Genomic DNA, 23,617 nt, shown 5'->3' with positions numbered 1-23,617 from the left:
AATCCAGAAACTTCTAAATGAAAAAATGAGAACTCCACAAGGTTAACTAGCAGGATAGTTAATCCACCTCTAAGAAGTGTAATGATTGGAATGTTGCCACCTGCTGGAGACTTACAGTAGAAAAGCTCCGTCATGAGGAGAAGTCCTCTGAGGGCAAGCCATGAGGTTAAGATCCTTAGCATCAGGAAGTGACGTTTGCTCGTGGGTACTGTCTATCAAGGCTATTAACCAAACAACTTGAGGAGCCTCCCATTTCTGGGAGGAGGACATGAAGTAGGAAGTGGATGCTGACGGAGAGGTTCCCTCTCTTTGGTTCCTGATCTCACCATGGTGGGTCAGATGATAGGGTCTCTTAGAAATAGTTAGATTTTTACCTTTCTCTCTGACCCTAATTCTCTTTAATAAATACTTAATCACTTAAATACTCTTGCTAAAGCTTATAATTTATTGGTGACCACTCTTGAGATTTTTAGATAGTATAGTTAGAATTTTAGCCCCTTACAGAAGGCAGCATTTAACTCCTTCCAAAGTAAAGTGCAAGAGAAGCTTAGAGAGATGCAGGATTCTTGGCTCAGTAAGAAGGCTGATGGAATTCGGTTTTACACTGATAGCAACAATCCAAAGTAGGTTTTTGGAAGGCTTTTTGTTGTTGTTTTTTGTTTGTTTGTTTGTTTTTTGATGCCCTCAAGGATATTTTTTGGTCAAAGATCTATGTTGCTGATAGAACCATGTTGATTAGTGATAAAGACATGATCCGGGGAGTTGGGCTGAACATTTCCATAGTGTTCTCAACAGACCATCATCAATCAATGCTAAAGCCATTGATCACATAGCTCAGGTTGAATTCAGTCCTTCTCTGGCTGAACTTCCAACTGAAGAAGAAATTGTGAATGCCATTAGGCTCATTCTCCTATGGCAAAGCACCTGGTGCTGATTTTATTCCAGCTGAGCTTTACCAGGAAAGGACTCCATTGCTCATACAAAAGCTGACTTTATATGACAAGAGGTTATCCTTATGAGAAACGATTATTTATAATTGATATCTTGGGGGAGATTCACTTCTTCTAAAGTCCTGACCTTTAGAGGTTCAGTTTCTCCTTGTTAATAAAATTGCAATGAATCTCTTCATCTTGGTCAGACGAATCCCAAGCTTACAAGGAATTTAAGGTGGAGCACTTCATTGTGTTATACAGATCCTTTTATTTTGATAGCCCAAGGCTATAGATGATCACTCTGTTCAGGGCCCAATTTTTGGCCCCATTGATTACCTACTCTTTATTAGCTCTGTGCCTTACAACCATGATGGTCTTTGGTCTGAATGAAATGATTAAATTACCCACAAACTATGTCTCTAAAATGTTTAATCATCACATCCCTAAGGAGTTCAAGGATGGCTCCATTCTATTTCTCTAGAAAGGTAAAGGAAATAGATTGTCCTGTGACAATCACAGGTGGTGTCTCTCTTTGCCATTGCTGGGAAGATTCTTGCCAGAGTCTTCCTTAATAAGCTGATTCTTCACCTGGAAGATGGTTATCTACCTGAGAGCCAAAGGGGCTTAAAAATCTAAATAAAAATGTTTAATCTGGAATTTTTTTTAAAGGTTGGGGAGGGGTGTTGTGCACATATGAGTTATTTAGGTGTTATTTATATAATAACTATATTTAGACAAATTTGTCATATTATTTATATAAATTGATATGTGTACATTATTTAGAAAACAGTTATTTAAAGATTTAAAATACTAAGTTATATGTATTAGAATATATCTAGGTATATCTAAATGTAATAATGTATAAAATTTACATTATATATGTCATGTATGTATATATTATATCTATTATATAGCTATAAAATGTAATTATGTATCACAAATAAAAATAAAATTTAAAAAAAATGGTCTGAGGAATGGTTGATACAGTTTTTGTTGCCTGACAACTCCAGGAAAAATGGCAGGAACAGAAGAGAGGTCTGTACACATTTGTAGACCTGAACAAAGCCTTTGATACTGTCAGTCATGAGGGCTTATGGAAAATGATGTCAACATTTAGTTGCCCAGAGAAGTTCATCAATATTGTTTATCAGTTTCATGATAGCATATTTTCACAGTTTCTAGATAATGGACAATGCTCTTCCACTTTCCCAGTCACCAATGAAATGAAGCAGGGCTTTGTGCTTGTTCCCATGCTTTTTAATATGATGTAAATGTGGCCTCTGAGGCTGAGATTCAACAAAGTATGGATTGATTCTCTGCTGCTTATACTAATTTTGGCCTAAAAATTAACACCAAGAAAACAGGTTCTTCATCAGCCAGCACCACACCATCCATATGTAGAACCATTGGTTATAGCAAATGGGAAATACCAAATGTTGTGGATAAGTTCACTTACCTTAATAGTATACTTTCCAGGGATGTACACATAGATGATGAAGTGGATATATGTCTCTAGCCCAAATGTTCATGTGGACTGTCTGTTCAAATACAATCAGACACACTATACCTTGATTCCAATATTTTGGTCTTCTTTGAAAACTAAGGACAGCAACCAACTGACTGACCATATTCTAATCCCAAAAATGCTTCCAGATCTGAATCTTTTGGGTTACTGGTAAAATTCCATTCAGTAAATGGAAGTGGTGGATGGATTTTCATGTTGTACTGCTCTAAAAATTTTCATGAAAGTTCATGGGCTTGGGGGCAGCTAGGTGACTTAGTAGCTGTGTGACCCTGAGCAAGTCATTTATCCCCCATTGCCTCACAAAAAAAAAAAGTTCATGGGTTTGTTAATGGTCTTCATTAAAAATTGTTTTCTTTTTATTGAGTGAAACTCTGTGTTATTAAGTAGAACTCGGCCAATTTAACATTATTTTGCTCCCCAGTTAAGGATATCTGGAATTGCTAACTGAGAAACAGCCATTTGTACCCTCAGATCCCTTCCTGGAACAATACCATAAGTATATCCCTTAGGTTGTTCTGTGGTCTACTAGGTCAGGTTTTAGAGCATGAAAGGAAAAATAGTGTGGCATAATAGAAAAAATACAGGATCTGGAGTCAGAAGGCCTGGGTTCAAATCCCAGACCTGTCATTTGCCTCTTATGCTATAATGGGCAAGTTACTCAACACCTCTTCACTTTCATTTATCTGTCAAATAGGAGTAAGTTTTGCTATCTATCTCTTAGATTTGGTATGAGCAAAGCATTATATTTAACTCACAGTACCTAAGAGTTGAAGGGACCCTCATCTAGTCCAGTCTATGTGAGTTGTTATTTTTTGTGAAGCCAAAATCATAGAGTCAGTCTCTACGTGAACTGGTTAATTTTGATACGTTCCGTATTAGATTACTTTCTTAATTCCAGTTCCCTGTACCAATTTGTTCATGTTCCTTGTAATTTACATAGCTATCTTCTCTACTTTCTATTTATCTATTAACAAACATCTTTCCTCTCCCTCTCAGCTGTATTTCCTTCCCATTCTCCCACCATATACTGGAAAATTAACACAAAAACAAAAACAAAAACCATTACACAAATATGCATAGTGAGGCAAAACAAATTTCCACACTGGCCATGCCAAGAACTATGTATCATCATGAATAGTCTATCATTTCTCTGTCAGAAGATGGGTAGCATTTTTCATCAGTCCTCTAGAAACATAATTGGTCACAGCCTTGATAAGAGTTCTTAAATCTTTTAAAGTTATTCATTTATACAATGTTGATGTTGTATTATAAGTTCTTCTGGTTCTGTTCACTTCATTTTTTTGTCATCTCATATAAGTCTTCTCAGGTTTCTCTGAAACCTTCCCTTTTGAAATTTCTTAGAGCACATTTGTATTCCATTGAATTCATGTCATAATTTGTTCAGCCATTCACCAATTGACAGGTACCCCCTTAGTTTCCACTTCTTTGCCATCACAAAGTGAGCTGCTATAAATAAATATACATTATGTGCATATAAAATATAAAGAAATACGTGTTTATAAATATACTCTTTTCCTCTTTCTTTGATGTCTTTGGTTAAAGGCCCATGAGTGGTATTGAGGTTACATCATTTTGTGACTTTGCAAGTGCAGATCTAAATTGCTTTCCACAATGGCTCTATGAAAATTCACAGCTCCACAAACAATGTCTCTCTCTATTTTTCTTCTTTTTTTGGTCAACTCTGCTAATTTTATCCCTCTATGCCCTTTCATCCTGTGATTATGGTCCATGATTTTCTATAAATCCCCTATGGAAAATTGGCCCAACACTCTGAAGACCTTAGTTTGGTTATTTTCATACTATCCTAATACACTAATATGAATATAATAGTATTACTCATATTAGTGAAAGGGCCTAGACCTGTGATTTCATTTGGGATAAGGAACTGCCAGGTGAGGAAATGTCCTTTATCATTTCAGTTTAGCACCTTATCTTTAGAGTCCTAAAAAGTTGCCTGGGGCACTAAGAAGTTAAGTGACTTGTCCAGGGTCATTCCCAGTGTGCTAGAGGCAGAACTTGAAAACCCAGATCTTCCACAATTTGAAGTTGAATCCCTATTTACTATACCACATTGCCTCTAATAGTAGTATAAGTAGTATATGAGTATGTTAACATATGGATAGAACAACTACACATCTCACACCTGAGAATCACTAACCCATATAAATACTTGCAGTAACCTAGGAAATTTTTTTGTCTCCTTTTTTTTTTTTCAGTGAAGATGGCTAGACTGATCTCTTTTGAAGTACTTATTGTTGGTATCATTTAATTCAGTGCTTAGTTAATTCAGTTATATATTATTCACACTACTTGTATGTGAGTTAGTCTTTATTCATTAAATAATATCTAGTAAATATTTACTTTATTCTTAATATGTGATTAGTGGTTCTTAAAGTGTGGTCTGAGGACCCCTGGGGGTCCCTGAGACCCTTTCAGGGAGTATGCAAGGTCAAAATTAGAAGGAGGAGGAGGAGAATCTTTCATTTCTAATGCAGTCAAAATATAATCCATGGGGCAGCTAGGTGGCACAGTGGATAGAGCACCGGCCCTGGAGTCAGGAGTACCTGAGTTCAAATCCAGCCTCAGACACTTAACACACACTTACTAGCTGTGTGACCCTGGACAAGTCACTTAACCCCAATTGCCTCACTAAATATATATATATATATTTAGTTTATATTTATATTTAGTTTATATTTATATATATATATATATATATATATATATAATCCACAAAAGCTATTTTGGAGGTCATCGCTATTTTGGGGGGGGGGGCAATGAGGGTTAAGTGACTTGCCCAGGGTCACATAGCTAGTAAGTGTCAAGTGTCTGAGGCTAGATTTGAACTCAAGTACTCCTGAATCCAGGGCCAGTGCTTTATCTACTGCACCACCTAGCTTTCCCCTCATCACCAATTTTTTAAGAGTATAAAGGAGTCTTGAGAATAGAAAAGTTTGAGAACACTTGCACTACATGCCTCACTCTCAGGTTTCCTCCTGCTCAAAATCTTTGGTGGGTGAGATGATCCATTAATACTACTGGAAGCCCTGCAGATAGTGACCCCTGCTGGCCATGGGTCAATAGTCTCATCTTGCTATGTAAAGCACTAACACATTTATTTTTATCCTTTAAATTATTGAAAGAAAATTGTGTTCTACTCCATCAGGTCATGATTATAGGTTATTCTTCATTAACCCGGCTTTCTGAGGCAGCTTAGGGAATACTGATTAATGGAATGTTGCTTCCTTAGATAATAATGTTCAATGTGTTAGGCAGGTCATTCCATGATTCCCTGAAATCTGGAAAGACATTTTTAACTGGCTATTTGGATTCTGTTTTCTCCAAACAGTAATCTGTGGTGAATTATAAGTGCTTTGCATCTATTTAATTCTAAATCATAGTAATGACAAGAGCACTGTGGGTCAAACACTTGGCCATCAAGTCACAAGGAAATGAGTATATTTATGGAGCATGCAACAAACCTTCCCAATCTGTTAAAGAGAGACATTAGCATAAAAAGTCTGCCAATTGCTCAGGCCTAATTGCTTCCCTCAGGTCAGTGGGTGTGAGGCGGGAGCTACATGGTAGAGTAAGAGACACATCTCCTGAATAAATATGACTTTGCTGCCTAGGCAGCTTCACTTTTGCATGGTACATTCCCATGCCTTCTCCTTTTGCTTCTTACCTTTGAATACCTAGAAGTGAGATTTAGTGGAAAGGACACTGGACTTGAAGTTGCAGGGGTTGGTTTTGCATTTTACCTCCCATCTTTACATTTAATCTCTATGAGTCTTAGTTTCATAATCTATAAAATATCAATGTTTTGATATTTCATGCTACTCTTGCTGCTACAACTACTACTACAATGATGGTGGTGGTAGTGGTGACAACACCTGCTACTAATATTAATTCTGTGACAATGGCTACTACAATTACTTCTCAGTGCAGGGCCAAAACTAGATCCAAACCCAGTAGACAAGTATTCTCTGTTGGTAAAGGGTAATGCTGCCCACTATACTCAGCATGCTGCTATTCCCCTTAGTAGGAGAAGCATCTTCAGCAACAGGCCAAGTTCTTAGTCCCAAACTCAGTCCAGTGCCCTCCATAAAAATCCTTGGAACCTATGAGCTTCACTATTCATTTGTCATCCTCTATTACCCAAGGGGCAGCTAGGTGACACAGTGGTTAGAGCACTGGCCCTGGAGTCAGCTTACCTAAGTTCAAATCTCACCTCAGATCCTTACTAGTTGTATAACCCTGGGCATGCCACTTAACCCCAATTGCCTTAAAACACCCAGGTCCATCTCCAGTCATCCTGAAGTTTATCTTGCCACTGGACCCAGATGGCTCTGGAGGAGAGTGTGAGGTTGGTGACCTTGTACTGCCCTCCCTCACTTAAATCCAATTCAGTGCAAGTCTTGGCATTACCTCAATGTCATGGTCCTCTTCAAGAACGAAGAACAAACAACAACCTATCTCTATCCCTGACCCATCATTCTATTATCCTTCACTCTACACCACCCATTCCCTACTCCAACCCTGCCCAGATTTTTACCAATACCCTCTGAAAATCTTATTACATATGAATGAACTTTCTTTCATTTTGGATGTCTACTTCTCATACTCCTTCCATCTAATAGCTTTAATTTAGGCTAGGTTTTCCCCTAACAATGCTACATCCCTGAACATCTTCTGCAACACTGGCTATACCTTCTCTCACCCTCTCCTGGATAGGAGCTGTAACACTATTTGTTCCCACTACTACTTCTAAACTCTCCCTTTACCTCCATCACTCAGTAAAATTCCCTCTTTTGAAGTCCACCCAATCCATATTTTTGAATCATGAGGACTGTTGGGTACCATCACCCAGGTCATTCACCCTCCTCTCTCAAAGAGTTCAGAACCTAGATCACCACTTTATTCTCCTTCACAATCACTGCATTTCTATTACTCTACTACAATACTTATATTTCAAACTGAATGTTTAGAAGACAATTCAAATTTAACAAGTCTAAAATTGAACTCATTATCTTTACCCCCAAAACTTCTTCATTTCCAAACTTTACTCTTTCTGTTTAGTTATGGTCTTCCAAATCTGTAGTCTTAGAGTTTCATCTTTACTCCTCAAGTTTTTTCACCCCACAAATCCAAGAAGTTATCAGATTTTGACGTCTCTATCTCCACAACATCTTTTGCATCTGATCCCTTTTCTCTACTCACATATCACTCCTCTGGCCTAGATTTTTACATCAGCCTCCTCAGTATTCTCCCCACCTCAAGCCTCTTCCCATTTTTTGTCCATTCTATACACTGCTGTCAAAGTGGTTCTCCTTAAGCACAAATCTAATTATGTCATTCCCCTACTCAATAAACTCCTGTGACCCCCAATCACCTCTAGAAGAAAAAAATCTTTCTTTGTAGCTTTTAAAATCCTTCCTGACCTTGCCCTGACCTATCTTTCTAGACTCATTTTATATAACTCCCCTTCTGTAATCCAACCAAAGCAGCCTTTCCTCTGCTCCTCACATATGAAACTCTATCATTCATCTCTGTGCCTCTGCACTTGCTATTCTGTGCCTCTGCACTTGCTATTTGCGCTTGAAATGTACTTCCTTCCCCACCCTCTGCCTCACAGAATGTCTATCTTCCTTTAAGAAAAAGCTCAAGCATTGTTTTCTACTTAAACCTTTCCAAAAGGCCAAGACTATAGCTTTCACCTTTGTAAAATCTCTAGAATGTGTCCCTTTCTCTCCTGTGACACTGCCCTCATCAATTTATACTTGAATCATTCTAATAGTCTGCAAATGGGTCTGCCTGCCTCCTCTCTCCCTACCCCGATCTTCAATGCAGCAGTCAAAGTGATTTTTACCAAAGTGTAGTTTTGATCAGGTCATACCCCTCCCCCCCCAACACCCCACTCAATAAATTCCAGTGGATGCCTACAGCATCAAATACAAAATCCTTGGTTGGTCATTCAAAGCCTTTCATAACCTAGTCCCTTCCTACCTTTCCAGTCTTTTTACACCTTCCTCCTCAGAACTCTGATCTAGAGACATTGGTCTCCTGGCTATTCTGTATCTCAGCTCTTAGTGTTTTCTCTGTTTGTCCCCCACACCTAGAATGCTCTCTCTCCTCAACTCTCCCTACTGCCTTCCTTAACTTCCTTTAAGTCCAACTATAATCCAATCTTTGACATGAAGTCTTTTCCAACTCCTCTCAATTCTAGAGTTTTCTTTCTATTAATTATTTCCTATTTATCCTGTATATAGCTTGCTTTGTATATATTTGTTTGTATGTTGTCCCTCTCATTAGATTGTAAGTTCCTTTGAGGCAGGGACTGTCTTTTGTCTCTTTTTGTATTCCCAGTGTTTGACACAGTGCCTGGTATATAGCAGGTACTTAATACGTGTTTAGCGATTGATTGATTTCCTGATCCCCCCAACAAGCTAAAATCTTCTTTCCAAAATGATCTTATATTCATTTTCTTCATATTTCTTATGTACTTTATTGATGAATTGAATATAATCTCTTTGGAAGTTGGAACTGACCCATTATTTGTACTTGTATCTTCAATGCTTGATGCATATTAGAGGTTAATAAGTTCCTGGTAGTTGATTGATAATTGATATTTACATAGTATATTAATATGTATACATATGTGTATATTATATCATTTAATTATCTTAATCAACCTGTGAGGTAAATTATTGTCATTTCTTTTTTTGCAAATGAAGAAACTGAAGCTTAGAAAGGCCAAATGAGTTGCCTAATATAGTTGCAAATAGGAATTCTGGCACCTGGAGTCAATTTAGTTGATTTGGGGAATGGGAAAAGGGCATCTGTGAGGTATGACATCTTTTGTTGTATAGCATAAGTAGACTGGAGGGAAAAACTATGGGACTCCTCCCAGTGATACTCATTTTGAACTTGTTCCCCAGAGGTTTTAAAGACAAAACAAAATAAAACAAAACTCCCATACCCTTTTATTCTCCCATTCTTGTTATATTGACTCACCAATTGCCTAAGAGCAAACCCCTATCTTGAACTCCTGATACCTGCTTTCTCACCCCATCTACCTCAATTCTGCTCCCCTAGTGGCACACTCAAACTTCCTCTGTGACCTCTGGAGAATAAATTCCTGTGTTTAACATTCAAAACTCTTCCCAATCTGACCCCTTTCTTAATTTCCGGTCATCTTTCATGGGTATTTCCTTCCACAATCTCTTTAGGTTAGCCATCCTGGCTTAATTGCTGATTCTCATACATGACATTCTCTCTCCTCTATGCATGCCTTTGAAATGGATGTTCCCTATGCCTACAATATTTTCCCTCTTCACCTCTTAGAAATCCTGGTTTCCTTTAAAATCAAACTCAAACTCCCTATTCAGGAGGCCTTTTTCTTATCCCCTGACTACTAGGGACTTTGCCTCCAAGATTAACTAGTAGAGTACCCTCACTCATTATTATTACTTCAAGTATAAGCTAACCAAGTGCACATGTAGCAAATGTGTGGTAAAGCAGATAATTCACAATTCCTGGTAACATGAAAGATTATTCTCTTTTCATAGTGTCTTCATGTAGTTTCCCTTAGTTGTAGCTCTCTGCTAAGATCAAGGATTATTGCATTTGTAGATTCCATAGTTCTCTTCACTAAGTGTATTTATTGAGAAGCTGGGTGATTACTTATAAGTGATTCCATAGAGAAAATTCTTGCATTGGGAAGGGAGAAGTTAGACTAAATGACAAATGAGACCCATTCCATTTCTAAGACTGTATGGTTTTTATGACTCAATAGAGAGTTTTGAGGCATTTCTCCCAGATAATTAAAAAAAACTTTTATAAATTGTAATTCAGGGGCAAATGAAAACTTTACCTGAATTATCTATATAAGTGTCTCAGCCTCTTGGCTGACCTCAAAATTACATTAAAACCCACACTTTTGCTTTCTCATAAATGCTCAATGGGTCTGCTATTGATATTCTTCCAGCAATGGAAGTTACAGTCTCAAGATTGTAAAAGAACCAATTATGCTTATTCACTCTATCCAGAAATAACCATAAACTATACTGTGGTTAACTGAGCTTTCTTTTCAAAGAGAAATGTGGGTGATTTGTGTCATCCAAGCTGAGTAACTTATTTAAAAATCCTGAAATGTCTGACCAGTGTTTTTTCCTCTTTCTTTTTTTTTCACTCCTTCTATCCTTCCCTTCTCTTCCTTTCAGTATAAGATCAGCAGTAAACATTTTACCTGATGGTGTGCCACTGGACTACCTTTGTTCCCATATTCCCTTGCCCAGGGATGAATTTGGTCCAACTCTCTGGAATGGGGCTGATTATATAGAGGTGACTGATATGGTTCCAGAGGTAAATATTGGAATGATGATGGAATTTAATAGGGCCAGATAACTGACATAATTCATTTCATATTATATGATTTATGGTTGTTATGCATTTTCTCCAAAGGACATATTTGCTAGTAAGGATTTTGGCAAAATGGAAATTGGTCAGGAGAGCCTTTGATTGATTTCTTGAGTCCTTCAACAAACACGATGAGATTTCTGGTGTGGATCATTGTTGGAACAGGTTCCTTTCATGGAGTTAAAATTGTTTCTATCCCCTTGCTGTGAGAACAAAGGTAAATCCTCTCTTCGGTCTCCATGATGGGGCTACCACTGATGAGTCATTGAACAAAGCTCAAGAGGACAGATGAAACCATTTTAAAAACTGAGCTGGAAAATGACTCTTTTGCCCAGTTATATTTTTGTGTATCATCTTTGCCTTGAATTTATAGACCAGTATACAGCAAAGTATGAAAAGGAAAGGATTCTTTCTACCCCTGCCAGCCAGATCAGAAAATAGTGGTCTGCAGGAAAAAACACATGGCTATGCTTGCTCAGTGTCAGGATCCCCATGTCAAAACCACCCCTCTCTTTTTACTCTTCTCTTTTTTAGTATTAGTAGACACCCTATTTTCCACAGCTAAGGACCTGCAAGAAAGTTTTGCTCTGAGCTTGGCATAACAACAATCCTTTGCACTCACCCTCTGGATGAACTCTACTACAGCAAAATCCCAAAATTGTTTCACACTCAACCCTAGGTGGTTCCTGAGCTTGGACAGGCACCTGCTTGTCTGGACCACATTCCAGTCATGAAGCCCTGCTATGAATCAAATTTGCCTCACTGTTGCTATTACTTCCTCATTGCCATGGCTACAGCTCACTTTATAGTCACTAATATATGTATCAAGGCTCAGCCTCACTGCAGTGGGGCTCCTCCATATCAGAGAAGACCCCAGCATTCATGTCTAGTTTTCCATAAAGAAAGATTTTTCTTTTAACTATTGTTAGTTCTTTTATTTTGTTTTGTTTTTCAGAATTAACAGTCGCACGATATTATTTCTGGAAACTTTTTGGTATTTTTCAGAGTTAACAGTGGTTGCATAGCCTCTGTGACTCTTTGGTGATTAATTTTCATGGTTTGACACCAAGATAGTTCCTAAGCCATCTACTACTTAATCTGATTTAATTTCTATTTGTTAGCAGAAATCAGTGATTAACCATTCTGTGAATGGGTGTGGGTAATTCAATTCTGTGTTTGAGAGTCAAGTACAGGCCTCTCATAGGGAAAGTTACCTAATAATATGCTTACTGTGCAAGGAAACAAGGATTACTCTGTAGTTGAAGGACTTTTACTATATCTTCAAGAGCAGGTGATAGGAACTTTGTCAACTTCATGATATTGACATGAGTTGCTTAAATGATGTTGGGCTGAGCTGAAGTATGTTTGTTCAGCAGCCTCACTAAGGGTACCTACATTCCAGGGAGGTATAATGTGTATAATGGGCTTCCTAAGTGTTTTGCATTTCTTGATGAGTTTGGAGCATCCTTTGTATCTTATTCATTTTCTTTGGTGGGTGGAATACATAGAATCTACTTTGAGTTCATTTTTGTGAGGGGGTTGTTATCTGCATTTGGGTAGACCTAGATATGAATGAGCCTAAGCTTTGTTTTAAAGATTTTCCTGGAGAAATCCAGTTGGGCACACATGCAAAGAAATAAAGACATAACCAAAAAACCTGATCCCTTGGGGGCCAACTCTCCAGGTCTGGGTGAGTGTAGAGTCCTTAGGGTACCCTGAACCATAAGTGACACCTGTAATTACAAGTTCCATTCTTTCTTTGTGAATGTAGATGAACTATCATTGCTAAATAAAAAAAAATGTATATACATGCATGGACAGATTAGTAATTGGCTGCTGTTCCATCTCATAGACATAAATCACTGTTAACAAAAATCCCCAAGTGAATGTTAACATTTTATCGAAACTACAGTGTGCTTTATAGTCTGGAAACTGACTTGGGATACTTGAGAAATAAGTCAGAAACTCAGGCCTTGTATAAACTTTTGCAACTTTGTTCTTTGTTTTGCCATGTAGTACATTATGTTCTCATGCCCCGCTGTATAGAGGAAAGAAAGCTCTGGAAATGTTTCATAAAGTCCAACGAAGGCAAAAACACCCACAAAAATCTTCAAACCAACGGTAAAAAAAATGAGGCCCTTATCTTTATTAATAGGGGTCAAAAGTCAACCATACTTCCCTTTTCCCCTCCTTTGCCCTGTCATTCAATTATAATGCTCAGTGATCTCCCCCTAAATGGAACTGAGAGCAGGGATAATAGATAACCAATTTTCTTCCCCACCAATAACCATTCTAGAATAGATAAGCAAGTGAGAATAACTGCTTAACAAATGTCAGACATGAGTTCTTTTCTGTACAAAAGGGGAAAAGTTAGGAATCCATCCTTTTGGATGCTATCACTTCCTACCCCTTAAGCTGATTTGACTTAGACTTGTAAATACCCACATTTCCTGAGACTTTAGCTGACTACAAGAAATATCTCTCAAATATTTTAAGTATCTAAGTGTTGTGTTCAGTTTCTCTTGTTTTCCTTTACTAGTATGACCGTTACTTTACTTAAAAAAATACTAATTTTGTTGGGAATTTACTGCCAAATGTAGGATTATATATGAGTATCAGACAACCAATCCACAAGCATTTAAGCACAGACTAGGTGCTAGTCACTGTGCTGGATACTGAGGATAAACATTTTAAAGTGTTCCTGCTTTCTAGGACCCTATGTTCTATGATTGGGATACACCATGGATAGATACAAAATGAATACACATTTGAGGTTAATTAACTCCTGGAGGCAGGGAAGGTCTATTGAAGAAGAACTGAGTCTTGAAGTTATCTATGAATTCCAATCAATTAACCGATCAATCAAAAAGCAGTTAAATGTCTTCTAAATGCTAGGCAGTATGTTAGATGGTGAGTATGCAAATGCAATAAATAAAACAATCTCTCCTCACAAGAAACTTACATGCAAATAGAAGATCCTGATATAGAAGATCCTGATATCTATGTTCCTCAGGAAACTATATGACAGGAGTTCTTAACCTGGGGACCCCTAGAAGTCTGTTCATAGATTTAAGAGGGTCTATGAACTTCAATTGGAAAAAAGTTACACCTTCATTTTTACTACCCGTTGCTTTCCTTTGAAATGCATAGATTATTTTCTGAGAAGGGGTCCATAGGTTTTACCAGACTGGCAGAGGGATCCATTACACAAACCAGGTTAAGAACTCCTGCTCCATGATTGGTACAAATGATAGGCATCAATGAAATTAGTTTTCAGATTGGAAGTTTCCTATGCTAATTAATGCATAGCTCTGGACTCTATGCTCCCTTAGCCCTGTGAAACTAACAAATTACTTAACCTTCTATATGTAAGTGGAAAAAATGTAATATATAGTAGAAATTTTTAAAGCAACAAAAATCATTCAAGTGTAAACTATGTAACTTATTATTATCAGGTCCTCTAAACAACATTTTTTTTCCTCTCCCACTAAACTATTTTCATTGCTTCTGTCTAGCCCATTCATTTCAGCTTAGTGTACTGGATTAAAGACTATATTAACACATTTCTGCAACTCACTCTGAGTCTAAAATACCCAAATTAATAAGGCATCACTCCACCATATGACTCTAAGACCTAAGGCTTTCAGAAATAATTCTCCCTTGACTTTTTCCCTCGGGCTTTGAACTGCCTTTTAAAGGTGAAATATGAAGAAATGTTTCTAGGAATCAAAAAATGAGATTCTAAAGCTGCAGCCAAAAATGAATTTCTTCTGTTTTAATTTTTTTTTTGTTTTCTTTAAACTACCAGTCCAACATGAGGAACTTAGTCTGGTATTCCCTCCTCTCCAAATAAGTTACTAACAATCCCACTTCCCTCCATGGCCTCACTCTCTGACTATCTCTACTGGGCTGGAAATTAGGGATACACTAATGGCTTCTACAAGCTCTTATAGGTGAGATTTTTGCCTCATTTAGTTGGGAACTAGGTCACCATGAAAAAAGTACAGAGTTCTGAATTTGGAGTCAGGAAATACTGAGATTGAATCCTGCTTAGATGCATATTAACTTTGTGACCCTAGGCTAGTCACTTAAATCTCTCTGTGTCTTGGTTTCTTCTTCTTTTTGTGTGTGAGGCAATTGGGGTTAAGTGACTTGCTGAGGGTCACACAGCTAGTAAGTGTTAAGCATCTGAGGCCGGATTTGAACTCAGGTCCTCCTGACTCCAGGGCCAGTGCTTTATCCACTGTGCCACCTAGCTGCCCACCTTGGTTTCTTAATGTATAAAATGGAGATAATAATAAAACCGATCTCCCAGGGTTGTTGTGAGGATCAAAAAAAAGATAATATATGTAAAGTGTCTTGCAAACCTCAAAGTTGTTGTTATTATTGTTATTATTATTATTATTATTATTATTATTATTATTATTATTATTATTTTCTCTACCATGCCCCCATGTGAGGACCCTTCTTCTGTGCTTTCCAGCACCTCTTTATATGTTGTCTTTCCCTGTTAGAATGTAAGCTCTTTGAAAGTAATAAATACCCTGTTAGCTTTTTTGTTTTGTTTTGTTTTGTTTTGTTTTGTTTTTTAGTGAGGCAATTGGGGTTAAGTGACTTGCCCAAGGTCACACAGCTAGTAAGTATTAAGTGTCTGAGGCCGGATTTGAACTCAGGTACTCCTGATTCCAAGGCTGGTGCTCTATCCACTGCGCCACCTAGCTGCCCCCCCCTTTAGCTTTTATGAATCATTAGTACTTAGTACAGTGTCTAATATATGGTAAGTGCTTAATAAATGTGCTCCCTCCCTTCATCCCCTCTCCCTTTCTCTCTCTCTCTTTCTCTCTCTCCTTCTCAAGCAAAACAAATATGTATATGCATATGATTATAAAGATTTATTATGAAATTACATAAAAGAATAACACAAAAAACCCACAGGGTACAAACTTTTGCCTGGTAAAGTCCCACAATAATAGTATTAAAATTCCCCCACAAGCCCCTCCTCTGTATCAGTTGCCGGCTCTTCCGTACCCATTTGCCACCTGGTAGGTATGTACAAAAGTCATGGGATGATAGATATAGAAATCATGTTTACCCCATTTATGAAAATAATCTTGATATATAGGGTTCAATAAAATTCCACACCATTTATTGAATGACAATTACCACCAGTATCCTGCCTCCCTTTTGATATGGTATATAGGAGAAAAGAAACAAAAAATATTTGAGAAAAATAAATTTCTCAAAGGAAATATGATTAAAATCCAATCAATGTACTTTTATTAAATGCTGACCATGTGAAAGACATTGTTCTAGGGGCAAGGGGCACCAAGGTGAAAATTATACTGTTACTGTCCTCAAGGAGTTTATAATCTGCAGAAAAGATATAATGCCAACATCATTATCACCTTCTTCATCATGACATTTAGATATCACTTTAAGACTTGTAGTTTTTTTTTTTATATGTAACCTCATTTATAACATATGACAAAGGCAAAGCAAGTATCCAGACAAAACATTCTAGGGAAATTTGATGAAAGACAGGAGAAATGTCATTACGATCCCTTCATCCAGACTGAATCAACCTTGCTTTTTTTTTTTTTTTGCTTTTTTTTTTTTTTTTGGCGGGGCAATAAGGCTTAAGTGACTTGCCCAGAGTCACACAGATAGTAAGTGTCAAGTGTCTGAGGCCTGATTTGAACTCAGGTCCTCCTGAATCCATGGCCAGTGCTCTATCTACTGGGCCACTTAGCTGCCCCCAACCTTGCTTTTTAAAAGAAAAAAAAATTTATCCAATCAGAAATAAAACACAATATATATTTAAACAACTAAAGTGTCTTCTTAACACAATCATCCAAGCACAAAAGAAAAGTGGTGTTGGGATCCTTTCCAAATTCTAATGAAACAAGAATCCTGGGAAAGAGACAAAGACAGAGACAAATTATCAACCATTTATAATACAACTGTTAGGAGAATTCTTTGAAAGTTTTGATTGACTTCAATAACAACTTTGATCGTATTTAGAAGGAAAGGTTACTGTCTACATTGTGAGTGTCTGGAATACCAAAGGAGCTAATGAAAACAAATAGTGCCAGTTTTCCTAAACCACAAACTGCCCAGAGCATGGAATATGGAGGATGAATTGATTCACTGATGTAAGGAGACACTGATGTAAGGGATGAGAAAGGGAATTATTATCAGCTGATCCAGAGGCAAAACATTCAGCAATAGCTTCTACCTTTCAGATATATATCAATGGTTCACTCAAAGCCTAGCATCCCAGAATCACAGCATTTCAAAGTTGGAGTGCCTTTCAAGGTCATCTGCTCCAATCTGTACCTGAGCAGAAATGCCTTTTACAACATCTCTTTACAAGCACCTACCCACCCTCTACTTGAAAACCTCCAGAAATGGAAAAAACCAAACCTCACACATAAGCCCATTTCTCTTTCAAGTAATTCTAATCATTAGGAAGAGTTTCCATTACCTCTCTGTCTCTTCTACCCACTTGTAGTTGTTCTGCCAAGGCTCTAAGTCTAGACCTTCTCATGGATGAAGAAACTAAGAAGCCTGTAAGTTAAAAGTTAAATAAATTTTGTTCTATTTAGCCAGGAAAATTCTTTAACACATTTTCTTTACTTCCTTTCTCACCACATTCCTAAGTCATGCCTAGTGTCCCAGCTTCCTTTATTAGTCAGTCGGTCTGTCAACAATCATTTAATAAGTACTTATTTTGTGCCAGGCATTCTACCAAGCACTGGGAATTCAAATTGGCTGGTTGTTGGCCTTCATTTTTGAAGAGGACCAAAATGACATCACTATGTTAGAGTCAAGTTACAGCGTGTCAAACTGTGGCTGATCAGACCAGTATGAGCTTGGAAGGCTCTACAAGTTGGGCGGAAATAATCCATGTGAACATTTGGAAGGGAAATGTCTCTAAATTCACACATCTCGCATTTCTTTTGAGCTACTTCAATTCTGCATTGCTCACAGAGCCCAGCACCTTCTTTGATGAGGGCATGTCACATTGAAAAGAAAGTCCTTTTGGGGCAGCTAGGTGGCACAGTGGATAAAGCACTGGCCCTGGATTCAGGAGGACCCGAGTTCAAATCTGACCTCAGACCCTTGACACTTACTAGCTGTGTGACCCTGGGCAAGTCACTTAACCCTCATTGCCTCAACAACAAAAAAAAATCATATCAAGCTACAGGATGAGGATAGAAAGTCTGGAGAGTTTGGGAAAAAAAGTCAAATCTAATAAGATGAAATACAAGAGGGATCATGGAATCTATCATACTCATGTTAATAAAAAATAAAATCAGACACATAAATACAATATGGGAGCCACTTCACCAGACAACAGTTGATGTGAAAAATATTCTAGGGCTTCAACAATAATGGACTGGAAGTTCATCATGCAATGATGATCAATACAGCAAATGGGATTTTAGGTACCTATGACCTGTCCTATTTTTTATTTCCCACAATACAAAGCACAGATCCTTGCACAGAGTAGGCATTCATAGATAGATAGATAGATAGATAGATAGATAGATAGATAGATAGATAGATAGATAGATAGATAGATAGATGGATGGTATATATGGTATGGTATGGAATGAGTCAGTAATCTGAAGGGTTTTGCTCCATGTGAGGTAGTGAGGTAGCTTGGGCCAAGCAGGAGAGTTAGGTCTAAATGCAAAGACACAGTTGAGGACTATGTAATACCATATATATATATATATATATATATATATATATATATATATATATATATATATATATATATATATGTACATGTATGTACATATACACACATATATACATATACACACAATTTATATAATATGTATATTATATGTGCATGCATAAATATATACACATACACATGTGTATTACATGCATATATACATATGTGCATGCACACAAATATACCTGTATGCATGTGGATTTAAATTCAATTCTTCTGATTCCAAATCCAGTACTTTTTCTACTATTCTATATTAGCTTCTAAGCTAGAAGACTTAGATTTGAATTCCAGCTCTTCTACTTCCTACCTGTGTGACTTTTAACAAGTCATTTCCCATCTCTGGGCCTCAGGTTGAACTAAATCATCTCCCAAGTGCCTCCCAGATTTTAATCTTACAATCCCGTCAATGTTCCCTGTTGCCAATAATTACATAGCTACTCAATGCAAAAAGTGAGTCATTAAATCCAGTTTCTATTAAATTTGGAAATAATAGAACTGTGAGATATGTAGTGAGGGCTTCAGAATTGCATGTAGCTATACATCATTAAGGAGGCAGAGAAGTAAATTATGTATTTGGAATTAGGAATGGGATATTTTTTTAAAGTAATTTCATTTGCTAAATTAAGCTGAATTTAAGTACCTTTTTGAAAGAGAAGGCTTCCATCTATTTATTTATTCACCCATCCATTCGTCCATTTATTTATTTATTTATTTATTTATTTATTTATTTATTTATTTATTTATTTATTTATCCATTCATTCGCTTGTTTATATTTTAATATATGGTTGCACATAGAGTCAGCCCCAGGCCAAAATGTGAAAGGAATATTCTAGGTACTTTACCTGGACTCCATCTTGCTCTCAGTGTTATTGGGGTTTTTTTGGTTGGGGCAATGGGGCTAAGTAATTTTCTCAGGGTCACACAGCTAGTAAGTGTCAAGTGTCTAAGGTTGGATTTGAACTCAGGTCCTCCTGACTCCAGGGTCACTGCTTTATCTACTACGCCATCTAGTTGCCCTGCTCTCAGTGTTATTGACAAGTCTTCCCCTTTTTATCCAATATGTTATAGGTTTAAAGATATAATACTTCATAGGATAAACTAAATATTTCTAAGAATCAAAGAAATTAATAAGAAATGGTGGCATTCCAGGCAGAGAGATTGGTTTTTTTAGCCCTTCCTGGAAATTGACAAATTACTCCCATGTATATCATTTCATAAAAGTATAACTTTAGGGCTTGAAGAGAACTTAGAGGTCACCAAGTACAACTCATTCATTTTACAGGTGAAACTAAGGCCCAAAGATGAAAAAACGGCTTCCCCTAAGTCATGTAGATGAGAGAAGCAGAATGGTTAAACTGAGATTCTAATGCAGGTCCTTTGATGCAAAATCGTATGGCCTTTTCACTATAGCTAATTATCATTTAAAAAGTACTCTGTCACAATAGTCTTCTAAGATAAATACTGCTATTTTTACTATCGCCATTTTTCTGGGTAGAAAAGCTAAGATTAAGAAAGACTTATTCTCTTACAATATCAGTGGACAAAACACCAGGCCTGGAGTCAGGAAGACGAGTTAAAATCTTGCCTCAAACATTAATTAGTTGTGAGACCCTAAGCAAGTCATTGCCTCAGTTTCTCATCTAGAAAATGAATTGGAGAAGGAAATGGCAAACCACTCCCATATCTTTGCTAAGAAAACTCCAAATGGGATCTTGCAAAGAATCAGATATGACTGAAAACAACTCTCTTTTAAGAGATAACTTGACTTTTGCAGGGTGACACTTATACAATGTGTTAGAGTTGGTCTTAAGACTACAAGATTACATTAATCTACATTATTTACATTACCCTACATTATCCAAAAATTATATCACTTAGACACAGTATCTAGCGATGAGATCTAAGTAAAGGCAAGATGATGTGATGGAAAGAGCACTGGCTTTAGAGTCAAGTTTTTAGTTCTAGTCATAGCTTTACCCCTAACTGACTAAAAATTATTTAACTTCTTGACCCTCAGTTTCTTCTACAGAATAAGGGGTGCAATGAGGTATTATGTTGCATACACTCCAGCTCAGAGTCTCTGTTATATAATTCATATATAGTCAGGACAGTAGCATTTTATCTTCCTTGGTTCATCAATACCAAAGTGGTGCCAAGCTCTTACCATCCAATCCCCCTACCTTGGCTATTCAAGAAAAGGAGATGGGTAATTTAAATAAGCCTGCTGAGTTGGTCCTAGTTGGATAAAAGCCCATTATGGTGGTGGTGGTGGTGGTGGCGGTGGATGGGTAGGGAATGGGTGGAGGGGTGGAGCTCTACTTAACTACCTGATCTCTGGGAAGAGCTGGTGTGGGCAGGAGGTACATTTGGGGGATTTTCTTCTTCCTCCACCTATGGAATAGAAGGGAAGCTTTACTTCTGGAGCATAACTACAGTACTGGGATACTGCTGCAGAGGAAGAAAAAGGACACCACCTGCTGGATGCTGTGGAGAGCTGCAGGAGGAGTGGCAATAGTGGCTGCTGAGAGCTTGAAATGATGATATTAGCAGCTTTTGATAAACAACTATAGCCAGAGAACTTCTTTGCAGGACAGCTTAAGAAAAGCAACCTTGCATCCTTGATATGACTGTGGAAAAACACAGTAGGAAACATGTGCCAAGGAGCCACTTTAGAGGTAATGACAGCTTGGTTGCCTATTCATGACGTGACTATAAATGACTGAATCTTTACTGACCTCTGGGAACTATTGCTCCTAGGTAAATAATAGTATTTTCCATGAGCTATGTTGTCCACCTTATTCGTTTTCTTTGAATTACAAATAAACATGCTCAATTTTTGAGTCATGTAATTGTATGCATGCAGGGGGAGTTGGCAAAAACCCACTCAGGATCTTTTTCTCTGGTGCTTGGATGATAGACAAAAAGTTCATTGTCAGCCTTCCTGGGCTTATTTAATGCTGTTCCTTTTATGAAATTTTCATCTCAGCCAAGTTAGACTGTAGAGCCCATCTCCACCTACTGCTATCCTCATTCTGACCTTTCCTATCTCTGTGCTACATGAAAGAATAACACAAAAACCCCACAAGGTACAAACTTTTGAATGGTAAGGTCTCACAATAATAGTATTGAAATTCGCCCACAAGCCCCTCCTCTCTATCTCTGTGTTCACATTGTGGCCCAAGCCTAAACTAGACTTTCTCTCAGCTCCATTTGTTGAAGTCCAGCCATTTCTTTCAAGAACCAATTCATACTCCACCTCTTCCATGAAGTCTTCTCTGACACTACCTTAATGTGAAAGTGAACTTAGCCTCCTCAAATTTCCCATAGCCCTTTGCCTGGATCCCTTCTTTGAACTTTTCTCACTTTCTTTTTAAAGTGGTTTGTGGAGGGAAAAATAAAAAGAATTCCAATGCATTGCTTTTATCAGCTAGATCTCCTGTGATCGACGCTATGGTTGGTAATTACTATGGTAATTGGTAATTACATTACTATGATTGGTAACAAATGGGGCATATTAAAAAATAATGTCATAAGTGTACAGGGTTTAAAGTGGGCACATTTGTATTTTTAATCATTGGATTGCTAAGACGTGATATATGATAAAATTTTAAAATAAATTAAAAAGAAAGGAAGGCAAAGAAGCAATTTGTGCACTTAGCTTTTCCCCACTTTAAACGGTAAACTTCTTGAGGGGAGTGTCCTTTGTCATATTTATCTTTATATATCCGGTACTTCATACAGCATTTTGCACAGATATATACAGAGTGATTTTTAGACTTTAAACAACTACCTAAAGCACTGTTTCCTTTTGTCTTTGTTATTCTCAACACATATCCCTGTGTTTTGTGTATGATAAGCACTTGATAGATGCTTGTTGATTAATATAAATTTCTGTTATTTTTACCATCGTCATCATTAAATAAATGTTTGTTGAATTGAATTATCTGTACTTTGCTTTTATCAATGGGTCAATGGGTTAAATTTTGGGGTGCTAAATTAATCTTTTTTTTTTTTAGTGAGGCAATTGGGGTTAAGTGACTTGCCCAGGGTCACACAGCTAGTAAGTGTTAAGTGTCTGAGGCCGGATTTGAACTCAAGTACTTCTGACTCCAGGGCCGGTGCTCTATCCAATGCGCCACCTAGCTGCCCCTAAATTAATCTTTAAGAGCATCAGAACCCAGCTGACTACGTTTTTATAACAATAAAAGGAGTAAGAATATTGCTTGCTGAGATTATTTGGCTTATTCAAGTATCATGTAACATCAAGCATTTTGCACAGATGTTACACTGAGTTGTTTCCTTTTATTTGCAGTGACAGAAAAACTCTCTAAAAACCGTGCGTATGTCCAAGTATTCCCAGGCTCCATTTTGTCTTAGCAAGCTAGAAGGATGTTACTCAGGTTTGCAAATGGCAGCATATTTCAGCATTGACTTTGCTTCTTCCTGCCCGGTAATTTAGCTTAGCCATTCACATTGACACAGTTTTGGAGAAAAGAGCCAATGTGGAGTAAATGAAGTTAGGACACATGGCTGGCAGTTTAAAGTTGCCAGTCACGAGAGACAATCTCATTTCTAAGATCTGAGAAAAAGGAAGGACTGTGGTTTAGCCAGGGAAGGGGATGATGATGATGTGATAATGCTGATGACCAATTAGACACTGGCTTTTACTACATCCACTCTGAAAAAATTAATCATACAATTATTTAGCTAGCCCTGCTAAAATATCATTGCCAAACCCCAGAAGCATTAAAGAAGATTTAACTATTTACTTGCCAAAATAACTTGCTTAGGAATTGCAAAATTAGCTGTTTGGAGCAAGGGGATCTCTAAGGTCACTTCCAGATGAAGACCTAAGGAACACAGGAACCTACAATTTTTGGTCTTGTCTATTTTTCCATTTCTCTGCCTGACTTCCTTCCATCAGGCCATTGTCTTCTTCTTCTTCCCACAGCAAGACCTCTAAATCTCAAATT

General features: G+C 37.4%; 1 protein-coding gene across 1 annotated transcript in view; it reads right to left on the bottom strand.

Annotated features, from left to right (window-relative positions):
• LOC122747948 (phosphoglycerate kinase 1-like) overlaps positions 1-23,617 on the bottom strand; it is a 60,282-nt gene that overhangs the window by 23,546 nt on the left and 13,119 nt on the right. Inside the window, 1 exon segment of the mRNA XM_043993713.1 lies at positions 20,972-21,035. Coding sequence (XP_043849648.1) covers positions 20,972-21,035 — 64 coding nt within the window.

This window comes from Dromiciops gliroides, chromosome 3 (assembly GCF_019393635.1).
Source record: "Dromiciops gliroides isolate mDroGli1 chromosome 3, mDroGli1.pri, whole genome shotgun sequence".
Taxonomy (NCBI): domain Eukaryota; kingdom Metazoa; phylum Chordata; class Mammalia; order Microbiotheria; family Microbiotheriidae; genus Dromiciops; species Dromiciops gliroides.
This window is presented reverse-complemented; position numbering and strand designations above follow the sequence as displayed.